Source organism: Macrotis lagotis, chromosome 1, assembly GCF_037893015.1.
Source record: "Macrotis lagotis isolate mMagLag1 chromosome 1, bilby.v1.9.chrom.fasta, whole genome shotgun sequence".
In the NCBI taxonomy this organism is placed as follows: domain Eukaryota; kingdom Metazoa; phylum Chordata; class Mammalia; order Peramelemorphia; family Peramelidae; genus Macrotis; species Macrotis lagotis.
Window position 1 is genome coordinate 323,464,484 of NC_133658.1, and position 26,920 is coordinate 323,491,403.

Genomic DNA, 26,920 nt, shown 5'->3' on the forward strand with positions numbered 1-26,920 from the left:
TCACTTTCCTTTTTTGTCAGCTTTTCCAATCTGGTAGATATAAGGTAGAACTTCAGAATTGCTTTAATTTGCACTTCTTTTATTAATGATTGGTCTGTTATTTCACATGATTGTTAATAGCTTGGATTGTTTTCTTAGAAAACTATCTGTAGATATATTTTAGCTATTTATCAATTAGGAAATGACTCATCCCTATAAATTTGAGTCAATTCCTTATTGATCTCAGAAAACTGGTCTATTATCCAGGAAATTTACTACAAATATTTCTTTTTGTCAGTTAACTGTTTTTGCTTCTGATTTTAACTGCATTAGTTTTGTTTGTACAAAAATTTTTAAATTGTATATAATCAAAATTATCCATTTTGGACTTTGCTACTATCCTTAGCCCTTCTGATGATCTGTAGAGAAGATGTACCACAGAATATATCCTCAATGAGGAAAGGTCTACTATTCCTAGACCTCATGATCATGACCTATGGGCTCCAGAAAGGTAATCTGTTCAATATCCCATTGGATACTAAGCATCTTAAAGTTAAGCCCAGTTCAAAAGATGATCTTCAAAGAGGCAGCTGAGTGGCACAGTGGATACAGCACTGATCCTGGAGTCAAGAGGACCTGAGTTCAAATCCAATCTCAGACACTTAATACTTACTTAGCAATGTGATCACTTAATCCCTTTGACTTGCAATAATAAAAAAAAATTGTCTTTATCAATAGTGCACAGTAAACATCCATCTTGCAGTACATGAGGACACTTCCTATGTGTACAATTTCAAATATAACCATGATGAAATGATGTCTCTAATCTGAAAAGCATATGTCTCTGTTCTGGATGGGCCCAAGCTGATACTTTGTGATCATTGATTCCATTCTAAATGTTTACAAATGTATCTCTTTTTAATAATTTATTCTAGAATTATCCCTGTTATTGAAATAAAACAACTAGCCTATAATTTGCAGACCCAGTTCTCTTTTGTACCTTTCTCCAGTCCCATAAATCCCTCTCCCATTCCTTGCAATCTTTCAGATTACACTGATTATGCTTCTATGACTCAGCAATCCCATATGCCAGGTATCTTAAAGGTCTCCTGATACTGTGTGGATATATTATATTATTTTTTTCTGGACCAAGTAACCTGGAATTCATCACCATCAGCTAAATACTCTCTTATTTCTACTAGATACCAGTCCTCTATTAGCCACTTTCATTTTTGTCCTTTCTAGTTCAAATATCATTCTCCTTGGAATAAAAAACAAAAATAAAATAATAATTGGGCAGCTGTGCTTTTTCTCTCGTCAATTATCATCCACTCTAAATAGCAATTCTGCTTCTTCTTTGATCTTTTCCTTTACTAATGTAGTTTTAACAAAAAACAACCTTCAGTTATCCTTCACTTGCTTTGCCAGCTTAAGCTCATACTGGGCTTTAGTACTTCTGATGTATTTTTTATAGAATCATGAATTCATCTTTTGTTACTTTCCTTTATTACATATATTTTTTAAAAAATTATTAGGCAGTTAATGAAATATCTACATGAGTCTTTTCAGAGAACTTCCATTTCTTCTTTTCTTTGGAAATATTTCCTTTGATGTTTTCAAAATTTTATTCTTGAAATTTCCCTATCCCTCGAGGGCTGAACCCACTTCTCTTGTATATTAGGTCCATGGAATCTGATCTATTCTTTTCTGAACCCTTTTAAATCTATTCTTCTCAAATAGAAGATTTATTTTAGACTATGCCCATATTTCTTAACTTTTCTCACAAACTATAAGAGGTAATATTCACTTCCCTCAAAAGTTCACATCATTTCTTCTCCACTAATTAGCTCCCCACTGTGAAAAATTTATTATTAGAGATGTTGATGTGGCTTTTGCTGTTTTCATTGGTTCACAAATCACTTGACAAAAATGATCTCACTTGTTCCTCATAACAAATAAAGCAGGTAATATTATGATCCTTTTTTCCATATGAAGAAACAGAAGATGACAGTGATAAAGTAACTTACCCAGAATCACACAGTAGTTAACTAGCATTAAAATGCCTACCAGGAGCCAGGCAATGTTATATCACTCTGTTGGAGACAGAGTATGAATTTAGGTATTCTTGAGTTTTGTACCATTCCTCTTATAATTCCGGTGACTTTAATGCGAGAGGAGGCTCAGATTATCAGACATGGCAGGGAGTTCTTGGGAGGAATGGAGTTGGAAAAAGCAATAGCAATTGCTACATACTGTAATTGAAGACTTGTGCATCCCATGACCTTATCACAAACACTGTCTTTCATTTACTTAAATGCAATAAAACTTCCCTCATAGAAAATATTGACATCTATTAGTCTATGTGGTTGTAAGGAGAAGAGACAAAGAGGATATGAGTGTTACAAAGGCAATGTGAGGTGAAGAATGATGAACCAATCACAGACTCATCCTCTCTAAGCTAAATATTCATATTCAAAGTGGAAGCCCCAAGGCAAAATGAATACTAGAAGAATTCATGTCAAGAGATTAGAGTGTGTCTCTCTGAGTGGAAACAGTTGGTTGCTAACTTGGAGGGAAAACTGAGCCAACACACAGTTGGCAATAGTGGAGCAAAAAAAAAGAGTAGGCAGCTTTCAAAGATCTGGTGTATAGCAGACTGGTTTGATGGAAAATATGGGGAAATACAGAAGCTGCTAAATGAAAAAGTGAGAATTCCACAGGGTTTACCAGCAGAATAGTTTATCCATTTCAAAGAAGGCAGCATTTAATTCCATTAAAAGTAAAATACAAGTGAAGCTTAGAGATTTACAGGACTCTTGGTTCAGTAAGAAAGCAGATGAATTCAATTTTATGCAGACAGTAACAAATCAAAAAGCATTTATGATGCCCTGAAGGCTATTTATGGGCCAAAGATATCTCAACTACTCAGTACTGATAGAACCACATTGATTAATGATAGGGACATGATCCTAGAGAGATGGGTTGAAACTTCCATAGTGTTCTTAACAGACAATCATCAATCAATACAGAAGCCATTGACAGCTTACCTCAAGTTGAAGTCAATGAGTCCTTGGCTGAAGTTCAAACTGAAGAAGAGGTTTTGAATACCATTGGGTTCCTTTCAAATGGCAAAGCACTTGATGCTGATTCTATTCCAGCTGAGATCTACAAGGTGGAGGGTCCATTGTTCATCCAAAAACTGACTGAAATTTTATAGGTTATATGACATGAAGAGGTTATTCCCCAAGAATTCAAATATGCCTCCATGTCTGTTTCTATAAAGGCAAAGGGAATAGATTGTCCTGTGACAATCACAGGAGTATTTCTCTTTTAGTCATTGCTGGTAAGATTTTTGCCAGAGTCCTTCTCAATAGGCTGATCTTTCACCTGGAAGATGGTCACCTCCCTGAAGTCCAGTATGGCTTCAGAAAGGATAGAGAAACAATCTACATGGGGTTTGTTGCCCGACAACTCCAGGAAAAATGCCAGTAACAGAACAAAGATCTATAATACAACATTTGAAGATGGGATCAAGGTCTATGATACTGTCAGTTGTGAGGGTTTATGGAAAATTATGTCCAAATCTGGTTGCCCGGAGATGATCATCAATATAGTATGTCAATTTCATGATGGTGTGAATGCCTGGGTTCTGGATAGTGCACAATGCTCTCAAGATTGGTATGAAAAAGGATATGTCCTTGTACCCATATTTTTAGCATGATGTTTTCAGACATGTTACAAATGCCCTCATTGAGGATGAAGATGGCCTCAAGGTCAGCCACTATGCTGATGGCAAATTCTTCAACTTGCAAAGGCCAACTTGCAAAGCCAAGACCAAGGAGGAGGGAGTGCTGGTGCATGATCTTCTGTTTGCAGATAACTGTGACCTCAAACCAGCCTCTGAAGATGAGATGCAACAAAGTATGGATTGATTCTCTGCTGCTTGTGCTAATTTTGGTCTAATAATTAACACCAAAAAACACAGCTGCTCCATCAGTCAGAACCACACTATCCATATGTGAAACCATACATTATAGCAAATGGAGAAGTTCTGAGTACTGTGGACAACTTCACTTATCTTGGAAGTATCCTTTCATGGAAGTACACAATGACAATGGGGCACTCACATTGCCAGCTAGTTCAGTAGTTGGGAGAGGCTTCAAAAGAAAGTATTATCTGACCTCATTGCTATATGCCTATGAAACCTGGACAGTCTTCTAGTGTCATGTTAGGAAACTGAATTGCTTCCATTTAAATTGTCTTAGGAAGATTCTGAAGATCACCTGGCAGGATAGCATGCCAGACACTGAGGTCTTTACTCAAACTAAACTGCCTAGTATTCCAAGATTACCTCAGAGAATGCAACTGTGATGGGTTGGACATGTTAGAATTCCATATGTAAGCTTGCCCAAAAAACTATTTTATGGAGAACTTTCATAGGGCAAGTGCTCACAAGGGGGTCAGAAGAAGAAATACAGAGACACCCTGAAGGTCCCATTGAATATGGTGCTCCCTCATCAGTGCTGTGCTCTATAAGGAAGACAGAATTGAGGCAGCACAAATGAAATATGATATATTTAAGTCTAGAGTACATACCCCAGGTATTCACATAGACTATTTGTGCCCAACCTATGGTAGAGCATTCCAAGCTCATATTGGTCTAATCAGTCACAGTCAGACATACTGTAATTTGTTTCAAACATAGTGATGTCATTTTGATCTTCTTCCATAAAGAAGGATAAGAACCACAACCATACCACTCCTCCAGTGATGGTGTCATCTCTTATTTATTGCTCCACAATAAGGAAAGTCAAGAAATCATGAGAGGTTCTGCCTTTGGCAATGCAATCCCCAGCAACTATCCAGGGAACTGAAATCCTTTATGACTATGATATCATGTCTCATCAGTAATATATCATATGCCAGGGATCTTAAAATTCTACTGATACTGTGTGACTACCAACAAAGCATATGAACTAACTTTGGATATCCTGTCAACTCGACTGCACCCAGCTTCATACCTTATAACTCAACTGCAAGCAATCTCTCCAAAGTTATCAATTATTTCTTAATTTAAAAAACGTATGGCCTTTTCTTTCTTCTTTATTTTTCTGCAACATTGACATTTTCTTCTTTGGATTTTTGTGACATGCTCCTTCCTAGTTCTCCTTCTTACCTGATCACTCCTTAGTCCCCACTGCTGGATCTTCTTACATTTTGAACATACCCCAAATCTCTATTCTGGGTCCTCATCCTGGGTCCTCATCTCTTTTCTCTTTCTTTTTTCATTCCATAATCCTGAATCACCAAATGCCTACAAACTATCTCTCTCCTTTGGACCTTTGGTCATATTAAGTTTAAGATGTCTATGGGACACCTAGTTTTAGATGTTTAATTGCTATCTCCTAAGCAAAAACCTTTCTGATGATCAGTCATTAATGCTTTCCCTTCCTGTAATTAATTTATTTTGCAAAGACATTTCATTTACTTATCTATGTACTTATCAGTGCACATACTCTATTCTCCTCCTAAAGCTCATTAATGGCAAAGACTGTAACACCTTTATCTTTTTTATCCCTAGACTTAGAGTCCCCTACCCAAAGTCAAGCATGAATTAGAGGGTAGACAGAGCACTGGACTTGTATTCAGGAAGACATGAATTCAAATTCAGTTTCAGATACTTACTAAGTGTGTGACCCTAGGCAAGTCATTTAAAAATGACTGTATTGGATCCCAAATCCATAAAATGAAGATAATGATAGCCCCTACTTCCCAGGGTTGATATGGGAATAAAATGAGATGATGTGTTTAATGAGCTTTGACAAGCTTAAAGTAGAATATATAAATGCTAGAAGTTATTACTGTTACTATTATATTTTTGTTAAATTGAATTTAATCAAAATGAATTATACAAACATTTATTTTGATGGAAAAAGCATCTGTTGTGAACAGGATAAAGGCACAAATCACAATTATGCTACTTACTAGTTATGTGACCTGAAACAAATCACTTTCCTTCTCTGGTTGTCAGTTTAAGGCATCTGTGAAATTAGAAGTTTAGACTAGATGATCTTTAATGTTCCTTCCTATGATCCCATGAATACATGCCTAATAACAGTTCCAAAGTACCATGTGCTACCCATCTCCTGACAACAGATAGATGGTGGAATCCAGATGTGGAACAAGACATAAACTTTTTGATATGGTCAATATATGAATTTATTCTGCTTTAATATGCATATTTGATACAATGGTTTTTTTTCTTTTTTTTCTAGTTGGGTGAGAGATAGCGATAAAGCTATTCCCCCCCCTTTCAACAAATAGAGAAAAGATGGTCACTTTTAAGATGGTTACTTTTACTGTACAGAAAAACATAAAAGGAAGGTTGAAAGAAAGACAAACAGAACATTTCTGATAATCACATGTTAAATTTTTCATATCCTCAAAAGGAACAACAACCTTGTAGATAATAGCGATTTATGCTTCAGATACAATTCTCTTTTTCTGTCCTATATTTTGCATGAAATACTAATTTTAATTTGTGTTGGTTAAGTTCAGAATCAAAACATAGTAAGGCTGCAGAGCTGTGGGCAAGATTATATCTTGGAAGATGAAATTGACCATTAAAATGGCAAAAATTGTTTTTCCCTATTCCTAGTGTTAAGTTAAATTGTGTGGGAGAATGAAAAATTTAAGTACTTTAAAATCAGTAGAGGTAGAGGTAGAGATATATATATAGATATAGATACAGATACAGATATAGAGATATAGATATAGATATAGATGCAGAACACTAACTGTAGTTTCAATAATATAACCACGAATGAGGTTCTAATTCCAATGTCTTGTCCTTCTGCCTCTCCAATAAAGTCATTTCTCCCCAACATGCTCCTTTCCTTCATTATGACCTGGTATAGGAATCACCTTTGATTCCCCTCTTTCCAATAATGTGCAAAACTCTTGGCAGAATATCTCTTGTTGACATCATTTTTCCTACTCCTACATCCTAGGTCATGCATCCATCACTTCTCCCCTGGACTATTTTAACAGCCTTGTATTTACTCTCCCTTTTTTCATTCTACAATCCATTATTCATATAGCTGCCAAAGAAAGAAGTCTAATGTGTGTGTGTGTATGTACACACATATATACATACATGTATATATGTATATATATATATATATATATATTATATGCATATAATATATATATATATATATCTGATGATTATGGTAACCTTCTTCCCCAAGACAATCAGCAGTTTTTTGTTGTCTGTATCAGAACACAAAAGTTTCTGGTCATGTCACATTCCAAGTTTATTCAACCTTTTCTTAGTATTCTCTGTACCCTGCTAAGTTCTCACCTCCAAGAATTCATATGGGTCATCTGCTATGACTGGAACATAGTCCATCTTTATTTCTTTCTGTTAATATCTATATTTTAATTCAAAGTCATGGTTAGCTGTCATTTCCTTATTAAAGCTTTCCCAGATGTTTTTGCAAGGCAAATGGGGTTAAGTGGCTTGCCCAAGGCCACACAACTAGGTAATTATTAAGTGTCTGAGGCTGGATTTGAACCCAGGTACTCCTGACTCCAGGGCTGGTGCTCTATCCACTGCACCACCTAGCTGCCCTTCTTCTATCTCTTTTTGACAATGTCTCTATTTCTTAGCATTCTACCTAATATCATAGTCAATTATGACTATGTCATAATAGCATAGTCAATATGACAAGACTGTAAGCTTCCTGAAGGAATGGCATGAATTGATTTTCATCTTTATATTCCTTTCCTAGTCCTTACTCCAGGATCTTGAACATAGTAAACATTTAATAAATATTAGTGGAATTAAGTTATCCATTTGAAGCTGGCAATCTTTAGTGCCACATACAAAATTTAACCACTGCTAAACTTGCCATTTCTCTATGTCAATCTCATAGATTTCTTTGAGAATAGTCTTGGAAACAAATAGGGCCCCTCATGAAGTTGCTGACCATCAGCATTCCAGACTTTAGAAAAGTTAACTCCATCCTCTGACCTCCTTGATTTACATAAATTATAGGGGGAATGGTATCCCTGTTGATAGGAAAGTAATCAATAATCAGCTTTTGATTTCCTATAACATCACAAAGCACAGAATACTAAAGCAAAAAACCATAATGTGAAGAGTTCTTAAAACATTGAATGCAAAAGCAAGAGGAAAACAAGATAGGATCTTAGGATCCAGACTTAGAACTGGAAAGAACATTGGAACAAAAAATGTTAGAGCTGAAAGGTCCAAATAAGTTAATTGACTTGTTCATGGTCATAAAGAAAGTTATTTCATACTTTGTGATTATTAAACAAAAAGTAGTCACTTTTCCCGTCCCCCCCATAAAAAGAAATGGAATAAGAGCATTAACTTACAGCCCATGTTTTTGTCAGTCTGAAAATGGGTGCACTCTGTAATGCTGATACCACAGACATGAGAGAATGAAGATTGTTGAGTTCCAGAAGTTTCTGAAAAAGTAACATAAAATAGGGTTTTCTTTTTTGCTAAAGCAATGTAACTAAAAATATTAAATATCCTAAAATCCAATATTTCCAAATGTCCTTTTTCCAAAATTCAGTTAAAATGAACAAAAAACTATTTTAGGAAATCCATAGAAAACATCACTACCCCAAAATTATTGCAAAGTAAATTTGTATTCCCACATTTTTAGAATGTCATAAGCTAATGGTTCAAAGTACTAGATAGGATTCTGTTTTTCCTATGAAGAATACAGCTAGATTCTTATATTACCCTTTTGCTTTCCTTTTAAACAAGTTTGAACAGTGTGATACTAGAATTTTGAAAACATAATCTCATTAGGCCAAAAATACTAACATGAGTTGTCTCTAGTTACCAAAACATCCAGTAAATGATAGGAATGCCTAAGGAAACATTTTATTAAAATATAGTAATACATTTCAGCTGACAACACAATATTTCATTTCACTAATCATTTTACCCTATTCCTATAAGCCATGTCGCAGGCTATAGAAAATATTTTCAATTCATTTCAATGCTAGCTAATTTTTTTAACTCTGATAATCAAACTGAATTGGTGAGGGAAGAGCAGGTAGCAAGGGAGGGGTAGTAAAACACAACATCAGAGTAGGACAGAATCTTTCTAATTATCAAAATCTTTAAACTAAATTATCAAGAATACATGATTTTATGGTTATAGATATTTCTTTCATTGTCATGGATTGAAATTCATCTTAGAGAGGTGCTATTGCTGAAAAATAAAAATCCTCCCTTGGTGGCTAGTAGTCTCTCTATGCATTTAGTTGGACTGGGATATTATAAAGCAGAGATGGGGAGAAAGTACATTTCACAAGTAAGGGGTAGCCTGAGTAAAAAAAGAGAGGTTGGAGACAAAATGTTAACTTTGGGAGCAAATAGGTCAGTTTAATGAGATATAGGGTCTATCATGAGAAGTAATAATGTTTAGTAAATCTGGAGACTTGGGTTGGACCCAGATCATGAAGGACTTTCAAAGGGAAGCTGATAAAAATGTGCCTTGTCCAAGGAGCAATACCAAGTTATGTATAAAAATTTATATGCATATGTATATATGCATTTTATATATATATATATACATACATATAACTAAAGTTTCTTGATCAAGGGACTGATATGGTTAGACTAATGCTTTAAGGAAAACAATTTTGGCAGCAAGATGGAAGATGAGTTAAAGACAGAGATTTTTTTGTTTACATATTTCAGGATGATATACCCAGAAATTCCTTGGAAAGGTTGCATGTTAGTAAAATGGAATTAGATATGGTTGCCTACAACAAGTCAGAATGTATGTTGGTCTAGGGCCAGCACTGTCTACCAGAATCCCACTAACACTTTTGGATATAATACATGAATGCCTTACCCAATGCTCTTCACTCATCCAAATCCTTACTCCTATTTAGGGGCTCAACTCAAGTCCTGATTATTGATCTCTCACATTTGACCTCTCACATTTCTGAATTCCTGAAGTACTTCATAATTTAAGTAGTGTTTTTCCAGTCACATTTGATTCTCTGTGATCCCATTTGGAGTTTTCTTTTTTTTTTTAGATTTTTTTTTCAAGGCAATGGGTTTAAGTGGCTTGCCCAAGGCCACACAGCTAGGTAATTATTAAGTGTCTGAGGTCGGATTTGAACCCAGGTATTCCTGACTCCAAGACCAGTGCTCTATTCACTGCACCACCGAGCCACCCCCATTTGGAGTTTTCTTGACAGAGATACTGGAGAGGTTTGCTGTTTTCTTCTCCAGCTCATTTTACAGAGGAGTAAATTGTGATAAACTGGGCTGGGTGACTTGCTCACAGTCACAGAGTTAGTAAGTGTCTGAGACTGGATTTAAACTCAAGAAGATAAGTCTTCTTACTCCAATCCTAGTATCTATCCACTGTGCCATCTAGCTGCCCCAAAGTAACTATACCACATAGCATTTCTTTGTATCATAGTTTTTTTATTGTTCTCTAATTGTTTCTTCAACATAAGCCTTAATGAATGTTTATTAAACGAACAAGTTTCAGGTGGCAAATTGGATACCTGTAGTATGGATTTGAACAATGTTGACTTTTACAGAACTTTTATCTGAGTATCTTCTAGCTTATAATTGTCATTGAAATTACATCAATCCTTCCATTAACAGTTTCCCAGAGATATGAAAATGCTTTGTAAATCTTAAAGCCCATAGAAATAGGAGCCATTGTTTTCTTATTTATCTCATTTTGTGCAGTGGATTTCAGAGAGGAATTAATCCAAGGCAAATAATTTTCTTATCATTCTTTCAATATTTTTACCATTATTACTGCTATATCTCTATTATTATTATCTTGTTTTCATTTTTTGTCAGAGCTCAGATAAAAATGTAACAAGATCCAGTTACTATCCTGTCATTATTTACTTATATTAAATTTTTTGTGGACTATTGTTTCAGGTGAATTAAATTTGTAAAAAAATGAGTATTCCTGAAGACTCACAGAAAATACTTTTGTGACAACTTTAGTAATAAACCAGGTGCTAAGGATGGCACATACTTCATCCTCTTCCCATATGGTTTCAATTTTTCCTACTAGATCTCTCTGTTTTGAAAGTTTTTTATTACATGCAGTTTGGAGATAATAGGGATTTGGTAAAGTGAAATTTATTTTTTAATTAATATTTTGTTTTTTTTCAATTATGTACAATAGTAGTTTCTACTTATTTTCTGTAAGGTTTTGAATTTTACAATTTTTCCTCCCCCTCCCTTCCCCCCCCCCACAGAAGGTTGTCTGATAATCTTAACATTATTTCCATACTATACATTGCTAAAAACTTGAATGTGTTGGGAGAGAAATCACATCCTTGAGGAGAAAATAAAATATTAGAAATAGCAAAATTATGTAGTATATAAGACTTTTTTTTAGGATATTTTTTTCTTTTTGCAAGGCAAATGGGGTTAAGTGGCTTGCCGAAGGCCACACAACTAGGTAATTATTAAGTGTCTGAGGCTGGATTTGAACTCAGGTACTCCTGACTCCAGGGCCAGTGCTTTATCCACTGTACCACCTAGCTGCCCCTACATAAGGCTTTTTAAAAAAAAAAAATTAAGGTAATAGACTTTGGGCTTTGTTTAAACTCCACAGTTCTTTCTCTGGGTATAGATGATATTCTCCATCACAGGTACTCTAAAATGTGACATTTATTTTTTAAAAATTGTACTTAAATTTGAATGAATAAATGTTATGTTGAAGCAGCTGAAGGCTGTTGAAGGTTCTGCCTTCAATGATGTAATTACTAGTTCTAGTACAATTATCTGTTGACAAAACTATTTTATGGATTTGTATTTATAGTATGGAGATTTAGTATCTTAGTGTATACAGATTATAAAGATTACTTTCATTGTGAGTTACAAATGTATAATTTTAGTTGAATTCATGTAATGCTTATGAATTAATTGCAGTGCTTGTTGATTCCATTCTTGGATCCCAGCTCTTTCCAGAGAAACCAATTTTGGTTAATTCTAATAGATTCATTTTTTAATAAACATTGTCAGTCAAATGCAGTTTTATAAATTTTAACCTATTTGTCATGTACTTTGAGAACATCTATAATTATTCTTCTTACTTTATATTGAGGAAGTGATAGATAATCATAGGATAATGAACTCTTGTGTTTCAAAAAACATTGTATAGGATTTTGGTTGGACACCCTTCTATATCAGGGATTCTTAACCTAGGTTCCTAGAATTTTAAATATAGATATAGATAGATAGATAGAGAATTTATTACTATATGATTGATTTCTGTCATAATCTTATTGATTCTATTTTATGTATTTCAAAACATTATTCTAAGAAGGAATCCATAGGCTTCACCAGCATTCCAAAAGATTAATAACTACTATTCTAGAGTCAATTTTATCTATCCTATGCTACCAGAAGTATATGGTAAAAATAGTATAACTTAGATATTGGCTCAACATGGATTCCTCCCTTAAGTTTTGACTTCTGGATACCAAGCAGTCTCTTAAAAAATATAGTTTTGGGGGACAGCTAGGTGGTGCAGTGAATAGAGCACTGGCCCTGGAGTCAGGAGGACCTGAGTTGAAATCCAGCTTCAGACACTTAATAATTGCCTAGCTCTGTGACCTTGGACAAGTCACTCTTAACCCCATTGCCTTAAATAAAATTTTAAATATGTATATATAGTTTCAACTTTCTATTTTATAGTTGTATGCTTTATAAGTCTTAGCTGGGAAGGATCAAAGTATCTACAAAAATTGATCCCATCCATTACTTTAATTTGACTTCCAAATTCAAGCTCAAACCTTTCATTTCTATTCTTCCTCAGCACACATTAAGAATTACATGCTTGGGGGGCGGCTAGGTGGTGCAGAGGGGGCGGCTAGGTGGCGTGGGGGGGGGCGGCTAGGGGGCGCAGTGGATAAAGCACCAGCCCTAGAGTCAGGAGTACCTGGGTTCAAATCTGGTCTCAGTCACTTAATAATTACCTAGCTGTGTGGCCTTGGGCAAGCCACTTCACCCCATTTGCCTTGCAAAAAAAAAAAAAGAATTACATGCTTGGAGCAGCTAGGCACAGGGCATAGAGCACTGGGCCTAGAGTCAGGAGGATCTGGGTTCAAATCCAGAATCTTCCTAAGACAATTTAAATGGAAGCAATTCAGTTTCCTGATATGGTGCTGGTAGGCTGTCCAGATTTCATAGGTATTCAACAATGAGGTCAACATAACAGCTCTATGAACCTTCAGTTGACAGTCAGTCTAATACCTCTTCTCTCCCACATTTTCTTTTGAGTCTCCTAAATACTGAGTTAGCTCTGGTAATGTATCAACCCCATTGTCAATGTACCTTCCTGGAAAGGATACTGCCAAAGTAAGTGAATTTGTCCACAATATTCAAAACTCCTCAATGTGCTGTATTCCACATATGGATGGTGTGGCGCTGACTGATGGAGCACCTAAGTTTTCCTTGGTGTTGATTATTAGACCAAAATTAGCATAAGCAGCAGAGAATGGATCTATACATCAGAGGCTGCATTGAGTGAACAGTCATCTGTAAACAGAAGATCATGTACCAACACTCTCTCCACTTTGGTTTTGTCTTGTAGCCTTTTCAAGGTCAATAATTTATGAATCCATGTTCATCCTCAGTGAAGGTATTTGATACATGACTGAAAAAATCATGCTAAAAAGTATAGGAGCAAGGATATATCCTTGTTTTTACTCCATTGGTGACTGGGAAATCTTTTTTAAGTTTTTTTTTTTTGCAAGGCAATGGGGTTAAGTGACATGCTCAAGGTCATACAGCTAGGTAATTATTAAATGTCTGAGACCAGATTTGAACTCAGGTCCTCCAGACTCCAGGGTCAGTGCTCTATTCACTGGGCCAATTAGCTACCCCCATGACTGGGAAATCTTAAAAGCATTGTCCACTATCCAGAACCCAGGTATGCTCACTGATGTGAAATGAATATACAATAGTAATGAAATTCTTTGGTCAACCAAACCTACTAAAACTTCTGCTCAACTTCAGTGCATGGAACTTGTGCACACTCACCATAGACTCATCCTCTCTAAGCTAAATATTCACATAAACTATAAAGGTGACTCCAAGGCAAACTGACTGACTACCAGAAGGATTAATGTCTAGAGATTAGAGTGTCTCTCTGAGCAGGAATAGTTTGTTTCTAATTGGAGGGAAAACTGAACCAACACACAATTGGCAACAGTGGAGCAGAAAATGAGTAGGCAGGTTCTAGAGCTCTGGTGTACAGCTCTACATTTTGTTTTGTTTTGTTTTGTTTTTGCAAGGCAAACGGGGTTAAGGGCTTGCCCAAGGCCACACAGCTAGGTAATTATTAAGTGTCTGAGACCAGGTACTCCTGACTCCAGGGCCGGTGCTTTATCCACTATGCCACCTAGCTGCCCCTATGTACAGCTCTACATTTGCTGATCTGGGCCAGAACACTCACAAACACCAAGACTAGTCTGATGAAATACAGGGAAATACCAAAGATACTAAATGAAAAAAAGCGAGAACTCCATAGAGTTTACCAGCAGGATAGTTCATCCACTTCTAAGAAGGCAGCATTTAATTCCATTAAAAGTTCAGTCCAAGTGAAGCTTATAGAGATTCAGGACTCTTGGTTCAATAAGAAGGCAGATGAATTCAATTTTATGCAGACAGTAACAAATCAAAATGCTTTTATGATGCCCTGAAGGCTATTTATGGGCCAAAGATATCTCAACTACTCAGTGCTGATGGATCCACATTGATTAATGACAGGGACATGATCCTAGAGAGATGGGTTGAATACTTCCATAGTGTTCTTAACAATGATCAATCAATGCAGAAGCCATTGACAGCTTACCTCAAGTTGAAGTCAATTAGTCTTTGGCTAAAGTTCAAACTGAAGAAGAGGTTTTGAATGCCATTGGGTTCCTTTCAAGTGGCAAAGAACCTGGTGCTGATTCTATTCCAGCTGAGATCTACAAGGTGGAGGGTCCATTGCTCATCCAAAAACTGACTGAAATTTTATAGGTAATATGGCGTGAAGAGGTTATTCCCCAAGAATTCAAGTATGACTCCACTGTCCATCTCTATAAAGGTAAAGGGAACAGATTGTCCTGTGTCAATCACAGGAGTATTTCTCTTTTATTCATTGCTGGTAAGATTTTTGCCAGAGTCCTTCTCAATAGGCTGATCTTTCACCTGGAAGATGGTCATCTCCCTGAAATCCAGTGTGGCTTCAGAAAGAATAGAGAAACAATCGACATGGGGTTTGTTACCCAAGAACTCCAGGAAAAATGCCAGGAGCAGAACAGAGGTCTGTATAAAACATTTGAAGATGTGATCAAGATCTTCGATACTGTCAGTCATGAGGGTTTATGAAAAATTGTGTCAAAAATATGTATTGCCTACTAAGAAGAAGAAGGCATTAGGGCTGCTAGATGATGCAGTGAATAGAGCACCAAACCTGAGTTCAAATCTGATCTCAATTAGTACTTACTAGCTGTGTGACCTTAGGCAAGTTACTAAACCCCACTGTCTTGTAAAAATAAAAATTAAAAAAACAAAGAGGTCATTGAGCTCACATCAAAGTGGAAACTAGTAAACTGCCTTGAGAATCACAATTCTGAGGCATTTAAGTCAATAATTATGTCAAATATTACCAAGTCAAATATTACCAAGACCATTACTTTTATGTTTTGAAGAGAAGCTAGAGTTTTAGTTACAGCCCTTGATGTAACCATTATATAATTGTTATGTAGTTAATTACAATAATGAAATGTGAACTTTCTATTTAGCATTTGATATAAATTTTGTTTTTGGTATGTTGAAAAATTGAAGCCAGATAGCCAGTCATATTTTTTCCACTTCCTTCTTCTTCAGAAGTTCTCCCAATTTCTTTGTGATATTTGCTTCTAAAGTTTAATTTTTATTTGTGTGTTTTGACTACTTAGGCAGCAACTTTTTAGATTTATACTTTCAATTGTTGATTAAAAGGAGAATTTCTTAAATACTTTCATTTTTTAGATGCCATTCTAAAAGTTTCTTTTGTTGCCTTCCATTGGGTGATGCAGTATTCAAGTTTTCATTTTACATACCTACTAGATACTGTGTTCTTCTACAGTTACACAATACTTTTCTCAAGTCATTTCTGCAGGGTGATATTTGATGCCCATCCTTAGGAGGATTCCAAGATATTTCTACTTTGTGTCATTTTCTGACTCTTCATCCAAGTCATACCTAATAACCACGGGCATCCCTCAGGGTTGTGTCCTTCAACTTCTTTTCTTCCCCCGATATTCAATCTTGCATGATAATCTCTTCAGTTCTCATGAGTTAAGTTTATCATTGCTATACAAAAGATTCTCAGACCTATTTATGGAGCTCTAATCTCCCTTCTGACTTCCAATGTCACATCACCAACTGCCTCTTAGACAATTCCAGCTACATGATATATAGATATCTTAGATATTTTTCTCTTTTCCTGTTTTGCTAACTTTCCTATCCTCTCAGTCACTCAGGTTCACTTACCACACAGATTAATCTCCCCCTCATTCAAACACACACACACACACACACACACACACACACACACACACACACACACAGAATAATAAGCTTGCATCATTTTACACTATCTTCTAGAGAAGTCTTCTGGCTGGTTTCCTTGCCCCAAATCTCTTGCCATGTAATTCCCTTTCATTCAACTCCCAAAATAATTTTCCTATAGAGCAAGTTTGACTATGATATTCCCTTCTGTTTCAATAAAATCTAGTGACTGTCACACTCAGGATCCAATAAATATGAAATTCTCTTTCTATATTTTAAAGGCATTCACAAGTTGACCCCTTTTTATCTTTTCAGTGTTCTTAAACTTTACCACATAATCTATGACACAGTAATACTGGTCTTCTCACTTTTCCTATCACACAACACTCCATTTTTCTGACTCCAGGCCTTTTTATTAATTTCCTTACCTCTACCTCCTTACTTCCCTGGCTTCCTTCAAAACTCTTCAAATTTCTCCTTCTGCAGAAGACCTTTCTTGATCCTTACATTAGTGTCTTCCCTCTAAGATTACTTCTGTATAAATATTGTATGTAAATATTTGATAGCACATTGTCTCCTTTACTAGAAAGTGAGCTCACTGAGGCATGGGTTGTGGTTTTTCCTTTCTTTGTATTCTCAGCCCTTAGCAGAACGAATACTACTTAGTCAGTGCTTAATAAATGTTAATTGCTTTAAACAAGGATTTTTCCTCTTGAGACCTGATTTTGAGATACTAGCAAGTCTCTTAACGTAAAATCACAGCTTTTTCCTTGTCTTCTTTATACTGAATGTGTCTTGTCTAGAGGACCTGAAGATATTTGAACATATTGTGTTTATTCAGTGATTTAGTCTGACTTTTCTAGAAGCCCAAAGCCTTCATTGTCTATCTTTCCTTGGCTTACATTCAGAATTATATCCTTGTCACACTCAAATGACATTTTATATCAGAGAAAGAGTACATAAGATGAACATGTTATTTCAAGTGTTCTTCTGTGGATCTAGCTAACTCAATTTCATCCATATAAATAAAGTACTAATAAAATGTTTTGGTCCAAATCTATCTCTAACATGGAAGTCACACTTTGTTTCTTGGAAAGATATTAGTCTAAGGCTAGATAGATCCAGAATGAATTTTTCTGATCATATTTCTTTCTGAGAAATGGCACATTTTATATCAATTGTTCTTGATATTAATTTATTGGTGGTGTTTTTAAAATAAGGAAGTTTTCCATGTGGAAATAAATACTATAGTATTTTTTTACTAGATTTGGGTCTATTGTTAAAGAAATAAACTGTGGCAGAAGAATATATTGTAATAACAATGAGCTGTAAGAAACATTAGACATGATAAATTAACAGATGTATGGAAAGAGTTGCATGAATAGATGCAAAATGAAGTAAACAGCCAGGAAAATGATGGATAGAAAGATAGACAGACAAACAGATATACTGTTCTAAATGTTCAAGAATACTTAGCCCAGAGTGACTAAAATGATTTTTATTAAAATATCTTAACAAAATGGCACACCTCTCTCATGGTGGGAGAGAGGAGCAGGGAAATCCCAAATAGAAGCTCTTTTAGGCAATTGAAAAACTTACTTCTGGCCCCTTCATGACAATCAAAGGCTGGGGTCACAAATTTAATTGATATATTAGTTCCTATAAATTTCCCCTGCCCTGCTTATTATAATAATGAGCAAGAATGGCTAGATCTCCTTGAGCATGGCAAAGGAGGTCAAGACTAGGTTAATTTAAACACAGGTGGGGCAGTTTTTGAACAAATGGAGGCTAAATCTTTTATTTTAACTCAATATCTGCCCATAGGCACCAATATAGACAGACCTTAATCTTTGTAATGTAAACTATGAATCCTCCCTTCACATTCTTGTGGAACCCAAACACCCACATTTTCCTCACATATACATACAACACACATGTAAACAGGAAAATATACCCATACCAAGATATCAACACTGAACAATATAAAATTCTAATTATAAAGAATGAGGCTAAATCCCAAAGAAGAGATCCTTTACAGAGATTAGAGGCCACAGCCAAGGAATGTAATATGGAGCATACAATAGCAGATTTTTTTCCATTTGTTAATTTGTTTTGCTGATTCCCCCTTTCTTCCTATAATAAAAATAATTTAATATAAGGAAGAGGAGAAGAAAAAGGTTTATCTAGATGATATAAAAAAGATGATTAAAATCTATTTAAAATAAACTTTTTAATGGTATCAAAGGTTTTATTATAATCAATAAAGAAGAATAAATGTTATAGTGCGTTCATGTGGTTGTTCAGTAATTACTGAATTAATGATAAATTTCTCCTTGTATCTCTAGGAATTTTTGGCACATATAGTTTTCTTCTTGACCAATATATTGCTTTCTTCTAAGCTTTTATGGATTTTTAAAAAAATTGTACAAAAAGTGAATGTCTTATATAAAAGACATTAACACCAGATTGGCCTACATTAAAAGGGGTCACCAGTATTCTCATCTTTTGGTAATAAATCTATTGGTAATACATCTATTACAAAAGTTCCTGCTTGCCTCATAAAGGAAACTAGTACAATGTTTTTCTAGTAATTTGTGTGTCATTGTGAAGTGTTAATCCAGATCCAATATTTTACAGTTGCAGAATAGCTAGAATTTTAGTCATCCCATTGCTCAAAGCGTTCCATAGTTCATTACATAAATGGCATTTCAGCTTTCTCTTTTTCATTTGATCCAATTGGCTTTTCTACTCTGTTGGATTCCTTGCTAACACATATTTTGTGCTTTGCACACTGTTTTGACTCCTTGTGCTACCTTAATCTTGACTTTGCTTTCAGTGACTAATTATTCTTAAATCTAGAATTTCTGATATCCTGTTATTTTTCTGGATTCTGTTCTACAAGTTACATTTGTGTTAACTTTAATTGAGTGATATGCCTTTCAAGTTTCCCACTGTACCAGTTAGATATTGATGTCATTTTCAAATGATTTTCTGTAGATTTTTAGTAAGTCTCTAAATTTGTGTCTGCCACAGCGAATGATGCCTGTCATTCCTATGGAGTATATTCACTGACAATTTCACCTATTTTCCTATGACTTTTACCATGGAAAGACTTTTATATATGTTCTCATGCACACATCCTGAAATGTTTTCATATTCTCCTTCAAATACTGAAGAAGAATGAATCAGTTCATGATGGTTATAGCAAATGTCAATTTTGTGAAATATTCTGTTTTGGCATAGTTGGTTTGCTAATTGATGTGCTGTCAAATTCAAAAATGGTGATTTAAAATTCCAGTCAAAGTATGTCCATCTCATTTTATTTTTGAAAAAAATTTTCCCCAGCTACATACAAAAGCAAGTTTCAACATTTACTTCCAAAATCCTGAGTTCCAAATTCTCTCCCTTTTCCCACCCTACTCCCTCCAAAGAGAAATAAAGTTACTTGGTGAAGGTTAAAAATGAGTAGCTATGAAAAACATTGCTACAATAGTCATGCTGTAAAAGTAAACATAATACCCCCCCTTTCAAAAAAAAAAAGAGAACCTCAATAAAAATAAAGTGAGGGGGAAAATATGCTTCAATCTGTATTCAAAAACCATCAGCTCTGTCTTTGGGATGGATAGCATTTTTTATCAGAAGTACATCAAAGAAATTGCTTCAACACTTTCCCCCACAGTTATTATCGCTAGCTGTATCCCCCTCAATCCTATTTCCTCTACCTCCCATTTATTCTACTCTCTCTCCTTTCATCCTTTCCCTTCTCAAAAATGTGTTGTATCTGACTACCCTCTCCCATCATCTTCCCTCTCTTCTATCACCTATACCCCTCTTCCCTTCCCCTATCCCCTTTCTCCCATCCCTTTCCTCTCCTATTTTCCTCTAGGATAAGATAGATTTCTATACCCAATTGAGTATACATAATTTCCTCTCTGACCCACTTCTGAAGAGTAAGGTTCACTCACATCCCCTCACTTTCCCTGTCTTCCACTCCACTACAAAATGTTTTTCTTTGCTCTTTTACATGAAGTATCTTAGTTCATTCTACCTCTCCTTTCCCTTTCTCCCAATACATTCCTTTCTCCCCCATTAACTTCATCTTTTTAATATCTTATTCCTTCAAATTAAATTCCCTCCTGTGCTTGTCTATATATGTTCCTTCTAACTGCCCTAAAAAATGAGAAGCTTCATATGAGTTCCTAGTATCATCTTCCCATGCAGGAATACAAACAGTTCAACATAATTAAGTCAGCATGACTAAGGAACATAATATGGAGCATACAATAACAGATAATGGTTCCCATACATTTCCCTGCCCTGCTCATTATACCAATGAGCAAGAACAGCAAGATCTCCTTGAGCATGGCAAAGGAGAAGGTCAATATTAGGTTAACTTAAACACAGGTGAGGCAGTTTTTTGATCAAATGGAGGCTTAATCTTTTATCTTAGTTCATTCTACCTCTCCTTTCCCCTTCTCCCAGTAAATTCCTTTCTCCTCCATTGCCCTTCCTGTATATGCTTTTACTTGAGTCCTGTACTTGAAGAGCAAACTTTCTATTCAGCTCTGGCCCTTTCCACAGGAACATTTGAAATTCCCTTATTTCATTGAATATCCATCTTTTCCCCTGAAAGAGTATGTGCAACTTGTTGGATAGATGATTCTCAGTTGCAATCCAAGTACTTTTACCTCTTGGAATATCATATTCCAAGTCCTACTGTTATGTTCCTGTTAGACTAGCTGCTCAGGAAGTGCTAGGTTCCTGCTGGCCAGCTTATCTTTACCCAGGCATTGAAGGGGCGGGAGACAAGGAAGACAAGTTCTCATGGTTCTCTAAGAACTCCAAGATTTCCACTTATTAAATCAAATACAAGTGCTTACATATCCTCTCCAGTCCCTGGTCTACTCCCATTCCTGTGGCACTCTACAATCCACCAGTAAAATAAAGCTCTGGTGCTTGAGGACACCAGGTGATGAAAATTTACAGTACTCCCAAACACAATAGTCCCTTACATGCTAGGAATCCTTAATGTAGATGCTGCTAAAACCTGTGTTTTCCTAACTGTAGCTCTACCATATTTGAATTGTTTCTTGCTGACTGCTTGTAATATTTTCTCCTTGACTTGGGAGTTTTGAAATTTGGCTATAATATTCCTGGCAGTTTTCATTTTGGGATCTCTTTCAGGAGATGATTGATAGATTCTTTCAGTTTCTATTTTACTCTGTTTCTAGGATATCAGGGCAATTTTCCTTTAGAAAGTCTTTAAAAATGAGGTCAAGAATCTTTTCCAGATCATAACTTTCAGGTAGCCCAATAGATCTAGATCTGTTTTTCCAGGTCAGGTGTGTTTCCAATGAGATATTTCACATTTTCTTCCAGTCTTTCATTCTTTTGGTTTTGTTTTATTATTTTTTGATTTCTTACAAAGTCATAAGCTTCCCTTAGATCCATTCTACATTTGAAGGAATTATTTTCTTCTGAAATCTTTTGTATCTCCTTTTCCATCTGTCCACTTCTGTTTTTTAAGGCATTCTTCTCCTCATTGACCTTTTGAACAGCTTTTTCCATTTGACCCAAACTGGTTTTTAAGATGTTATTTTCTTCAGTATTTTTTTGTATCTCCTTCACTAGCTGTTGACTTGGTTTTCATGATTTTCCTACATTTTTCTCATTCCTTTTCCTGCTGGCCAGCTTATCCTTACCCAATTTTTCCTCTACCTCCCTTATTTGATTTTCAAAATCTTTTATGAGCTCTTCCATAGCCTGAGATCAATTATTATTTTTCTCATAGACTTTGGATAGAGTCTTTGACTTTGTCATCTTCTGAGTGTTTATTTTGATCCTCCATGGAACCAAAGTAATTGTCTATGGTCAGATTCTTTTTCTTCTGTTGTTTGCTCCTTTCCCCAGCCTATGACTTGATTTTAACTCTTTGTTAATGGGGGCTCTGCTTCCATAGTAGAGGACACACTATAAATAAGTATGGGCAAAGCCAGAATCCTGCTTTAGGCAGAGCAAAAAGAACTCTGCAATCTCCCCCAATTCCCTTACTGTCCATGGGCCCAGTGCTCTGGAAGTAGGTACAGGGTGATTCCCCAGGCCTGCTCCTGATTTCCTGAGGCCTGGTCTGTACTGAGGTCTGGCTGTCTGGACTTTGCTCTCACTCTGGTGCAGTTTTCCTGCTGACCTTCCAAATTGTCCTTGGTAATCTCTAGGCTGAGAGGGCTGGAAACCACCACTGCTGCCATGAACCCAGGCACTCTGCAGTCTGTTCCTGGATGGCTAGAGTCGGTTTGCTCCAGTGCAGCCTAGGTGGTGCCAAGGGCTCTTTCTAACCCCAGTGTAACAGACCCTTCCTGTAGATCTTCCAAGTTGTCTTGGACTGGAAAATAGTTTCACTCAATCTTTTTGTGGGTTCTGCCACTCCAGAATTTGGTTAGAGTCATTATTTAAAGATATTTTGGAGTGGTTTAGGGGAAAGTTCATGGGAGTCTTTGCCTTTACTCTTTCATCTTGGCTCTACTCCCGAGTCCATCTCATTTTCAAAAATCATTTAAGAGAATGTTATTTTTAAATCATTTGTTTCATTATTAGTTATAATTTTGCAATTTACATATTTAAATATTTTCAGTCAACTCACGTTCTTCCAACTTTTCCCTTCTCAGATTATAGTAGCTCCTTAAGATCTATTTCATCTAATATAGAATTGGGAAGAGTTTTTCTTATCATTGTCCTGTACTGATCAGTAATACATTATTATATAGTTTGACATTGAGGATTCTATGGGCAAAAATTTGACTGAAGCCTTTGCCTGTAACTGGTAGAATCTGCTTCCAATTTTGCTAGAAAAACAAATCAGGTGCATATCAAAAGTATTCATATAATCAGTCCATTTTTATACGTACTTGTGACTTGTTCACTATAGTAGATGCCGCCCATCCTACACAATTTATTGTTCTATTATATTTCTGATTTGTTCTAATACACCTTGACATCTTATGGTACCAGTAAATGAATGAGCACTGCTTCCAGAACTATTGCTATGTTCTCAGAGTATATTAAGTCCCTTCTGACTAAGAAGCTTGGTTGGTATTCTTCTACTGTTAACACTGCCCCCCATGATCTTGTGAGGGAAGTCTTCTGTAATGATATTAGATTTTAATTAATTGTTATCATTACTTTCACACATTTTACAAAGAAGAAAATTAAGACCTCAGAGAGATAAAATGTTTTGCGTGGAGTTGACACAGCTTGTAAATGATGAGGTCAGAACTCAATTCAGTTTTTCTAAATTCAAAACCCTACTCTTTCTACTTTATCCCATGATCACTAATGAATATTTCTTGAATTTTACTTAAGTAGAAGAGAAGCACAGGATGATAGAGGCAGAGGAAGAGAAAAAGAAACAAAAGCAAAAGTAGTATTTTAAAGTTATTAGGGAACCAATCAGGAGATCATGCTGACCATAAACAGTCCTCATAACTGAATATGACAAACTTCCTTTGTAAAAGAACTGCTGAAACAGTGTCTGTTTTCCATGGATACAGGGAACAACAGACTCAGACATGTAATCTGAGGCTCAATCATCAAGGACTGCAGGTCACTTGAAGAGGTCAGACACCAAAGAAACTCACAACCACAAGCCATTCTTCAAACTAAAAATCAATACAAACAACCTTAAGTCTGAGTGAAGAGATGATAATAATGCAAAAGAAAGTACTAACTTACCTTTGCTATCTTCACAAAATGGCTCAGAATTTCTGCTCTTATTTTTAAAGTCTGTGCTGTCAGAATCTCCCGCACGACCCAAAAACTGACCTGGAGAGTCAAAGAAACACATAGCATTCCATTAGGATTCACAGCAAGAGGGCATTCATCACAGAAGACTTTCCAAATGAATATCCAGAGGGATATTATGAATGGCCGGGCTGAGAACATCCTTCCTTCCATTTTGGTTCGCCTTATTACAGAGGGAATTTCTCCTTGAGGTAGAAGTAGAACTACAAAGCCCACTGGTCCGTTTGGACTCTGAGATCTTGTGCTTCCATTGTGTATTAAGGTTAAACAGTGAAAAGCAGTATGATCCTGGACCAGGGAGACACAAACAGTATTTGTACTGGATTAGCATAATAATGGTAGCACACACACCTCTTCAAATGAATGATTTTTCAGGTGGTTAAAATCAAGATCAGCAAAACTGAATGTCTTATACATACATGTGAAATTTATCATATAGACTATGGAAAATGAGTATATATATATATATATAGACTCTATAAACATCACACTGATGACATACAGAGAAAAAGCAACAGGCACAGCATTATTGTGTGCATCCAATCCAGTTTGTGAGGGATTGTGCAATCTGAGGTGACAGCTCATGGCTGCCTTACCTTACATCTTTCCCTTATTTTAGACTAAAATACACAAATTCAGCTGGCTTTGTCTATGAAAATGACTGGAGTCATATAGAAATTACACATAGATCAGTGAGTGAGTATTTATACTTATTCTATTTTATCATTATCATTTTTTTAACTTTTCATGAAGTCAAGGGAGCTTCTGCCTCCTTTACCTCTCTAACTGTACATCCCTGGGGTTAAAAGAGAACAAAGACTGTAGAATGTGAGAGATAGAACAGACCAGAATGCAGAATGTGAGAGCTAAATGGAACTTTAGAATCAAGATTGTTTGATTTAGAAGGAACCTTAGAACAGGGAATGTTAGAACATAATGCACAGAATTTAAAAAATGGAAGTGTTCTTAGAAAATAGAATATTAGGGAAGGGAGAGAAGTTGGAACAATATCTAGATAGTGAAAAAAGTCAAAGATAGATAAATGTCTATTTTTTAAAAAGAAAATAGAATATTAAAATTGGAAGTACCCTAGAGATTATATAGACTAGTTTTCTCATTCAATAGATGAGGAAACCAGGTGAGCTAAATCATACATTCATTATCACAAAGCTAATAAGAAGCAGAGGCAGAGTTTAAAAGAAAGGCTTAATCTATCCAAATTCTGATCTTCTCTCCAAAGATTTTCTCTGTATTTAGCTTAAAATATTTCCCTGTAACTTACTGTCATAGTCTGGTTTTAGTTCTGCCCTCTAAGGAGTAACAGAACAGATTTAATCTTTCTTTCACATGACAATTTAAGACAGAGACTATGCCTCTAATTTTTCCCCACCTCCAATGTATTCCCCATGTGCTGTCATAGTAATAATCTTTCTAACTCACTACACTAATCACATCGCTCTTCTGCTCAGAAATCCTCAGGGGTTCCCCACTGCCTAAAGAATAAAATCTAATTATTTTAGTCAAATATTCTAAGCCCTTTACAATCTAGCTACCTTATATCCTACTATCTCATTCACCATAAAATGAGGCTAGTAAAGGGACACAAACAGGAACCACACACTGAATCTCACTTGATAAAAATCATACCATGTTAAAACTTAGAACAAAAATAGAATTTTAGAGTGATGAGAGATTTCAAAATCTAAAAAGATTGAGGAGGGAAGTTGATTCATTCAACTCTGGTAAACTGCCCTGGAGCTAAGCTATTTGTGGGTGAATAAATAAAACCTTACCTAAACTACTGGAGGGAGGGAAAGGGAATAAGCATTTAATCCAGCTCAAGAAGCTTTAAATAAAGTCTGAAAAATTTATTAATCTAAACCATAACTCTGAGAGCACATTGAAAGCCAGCTAGCAGCAAGGAACAATAGAGAAACTACTAGTCTTAGATTCAGAAAAACTAGGTTTTATTAAATGTGTGAACTTGAATAATAGCTTAACTTCACTTAGCCTTAGTTTACCCCTCTGTAAAATGGAAATATTATTTGTCCTGTCTACCTCATAGTATTAATGTGAAATCCAAGTAAAATAATATTGTATGAAATGCATTATAAGCACAAAACAGTTATACAAATGTGAATGGTTGATGTTACTATGATTGAAGATGAAGTTCAGGTTTAACTGTCATTGAAGTGCAAGTGGGGTAAAGGGGAAGAAATGTAATTTTTCCTCAGTTCAGTTAATGTAATCAGTGTAAGGTCTTGATGAAGTTTTAAATGTGTGAACAAGCTGGTTTGCACCCTGTGATCTCTTTATGAAGTGTGAAATCCTCTTTAATTAAATCAGTAAGGGAACAATATGATTGGCTAACCAAACAAGCTAAACATGTCTCCTGGGAACTTAAAATAGGAGAAGAATTTCAGTGGTTGGTTCTGTCCAGCAACAAATTAGTCAAATGGGGGAGAACACCTGAAAAGTATTTCAGAGGTCAGTGGGGGGAAAATGAAGCTAAAGGGAGTGTCATATTCCCCCTCCCCCTCATTAATCTTATCAGAGAAA

The 26,920-nt window shown here is 35.7% G+C and overlaps 1 protein-coding gene across 6 annotated transcripts in view; it reads right to left on the minus strand.

Annotated features, from left to right (window-relative positions):
• Positions 1-26,920, minus strand: part of RALGPS1 (Ral GEF with PH domain and SH3 binding motif 1) — a 749,724-nt gene that overhangs the window by 479,648 nt on the left and 243,156 nt on the right. For all 6 annotated transcript variants that reach the window (XM_074211544.1, XM_074211540.1, XM_074211539.1 and 3 more), the window contains 2 exons: positions 24,293-24,382; positions 8,383-8,475 (listed from right to left, as the gene is read on the minus strand). In XM_074211544.1, the coding sequence (XP_074067645.1) occupies positions 8,383-8,475; positions 24,293-24,382 (183 nt within the window). The remainder of the gene's footprint in view (positions 1-8,382; positions 8,476-24,292; positions 24,383-26,920) is intronic.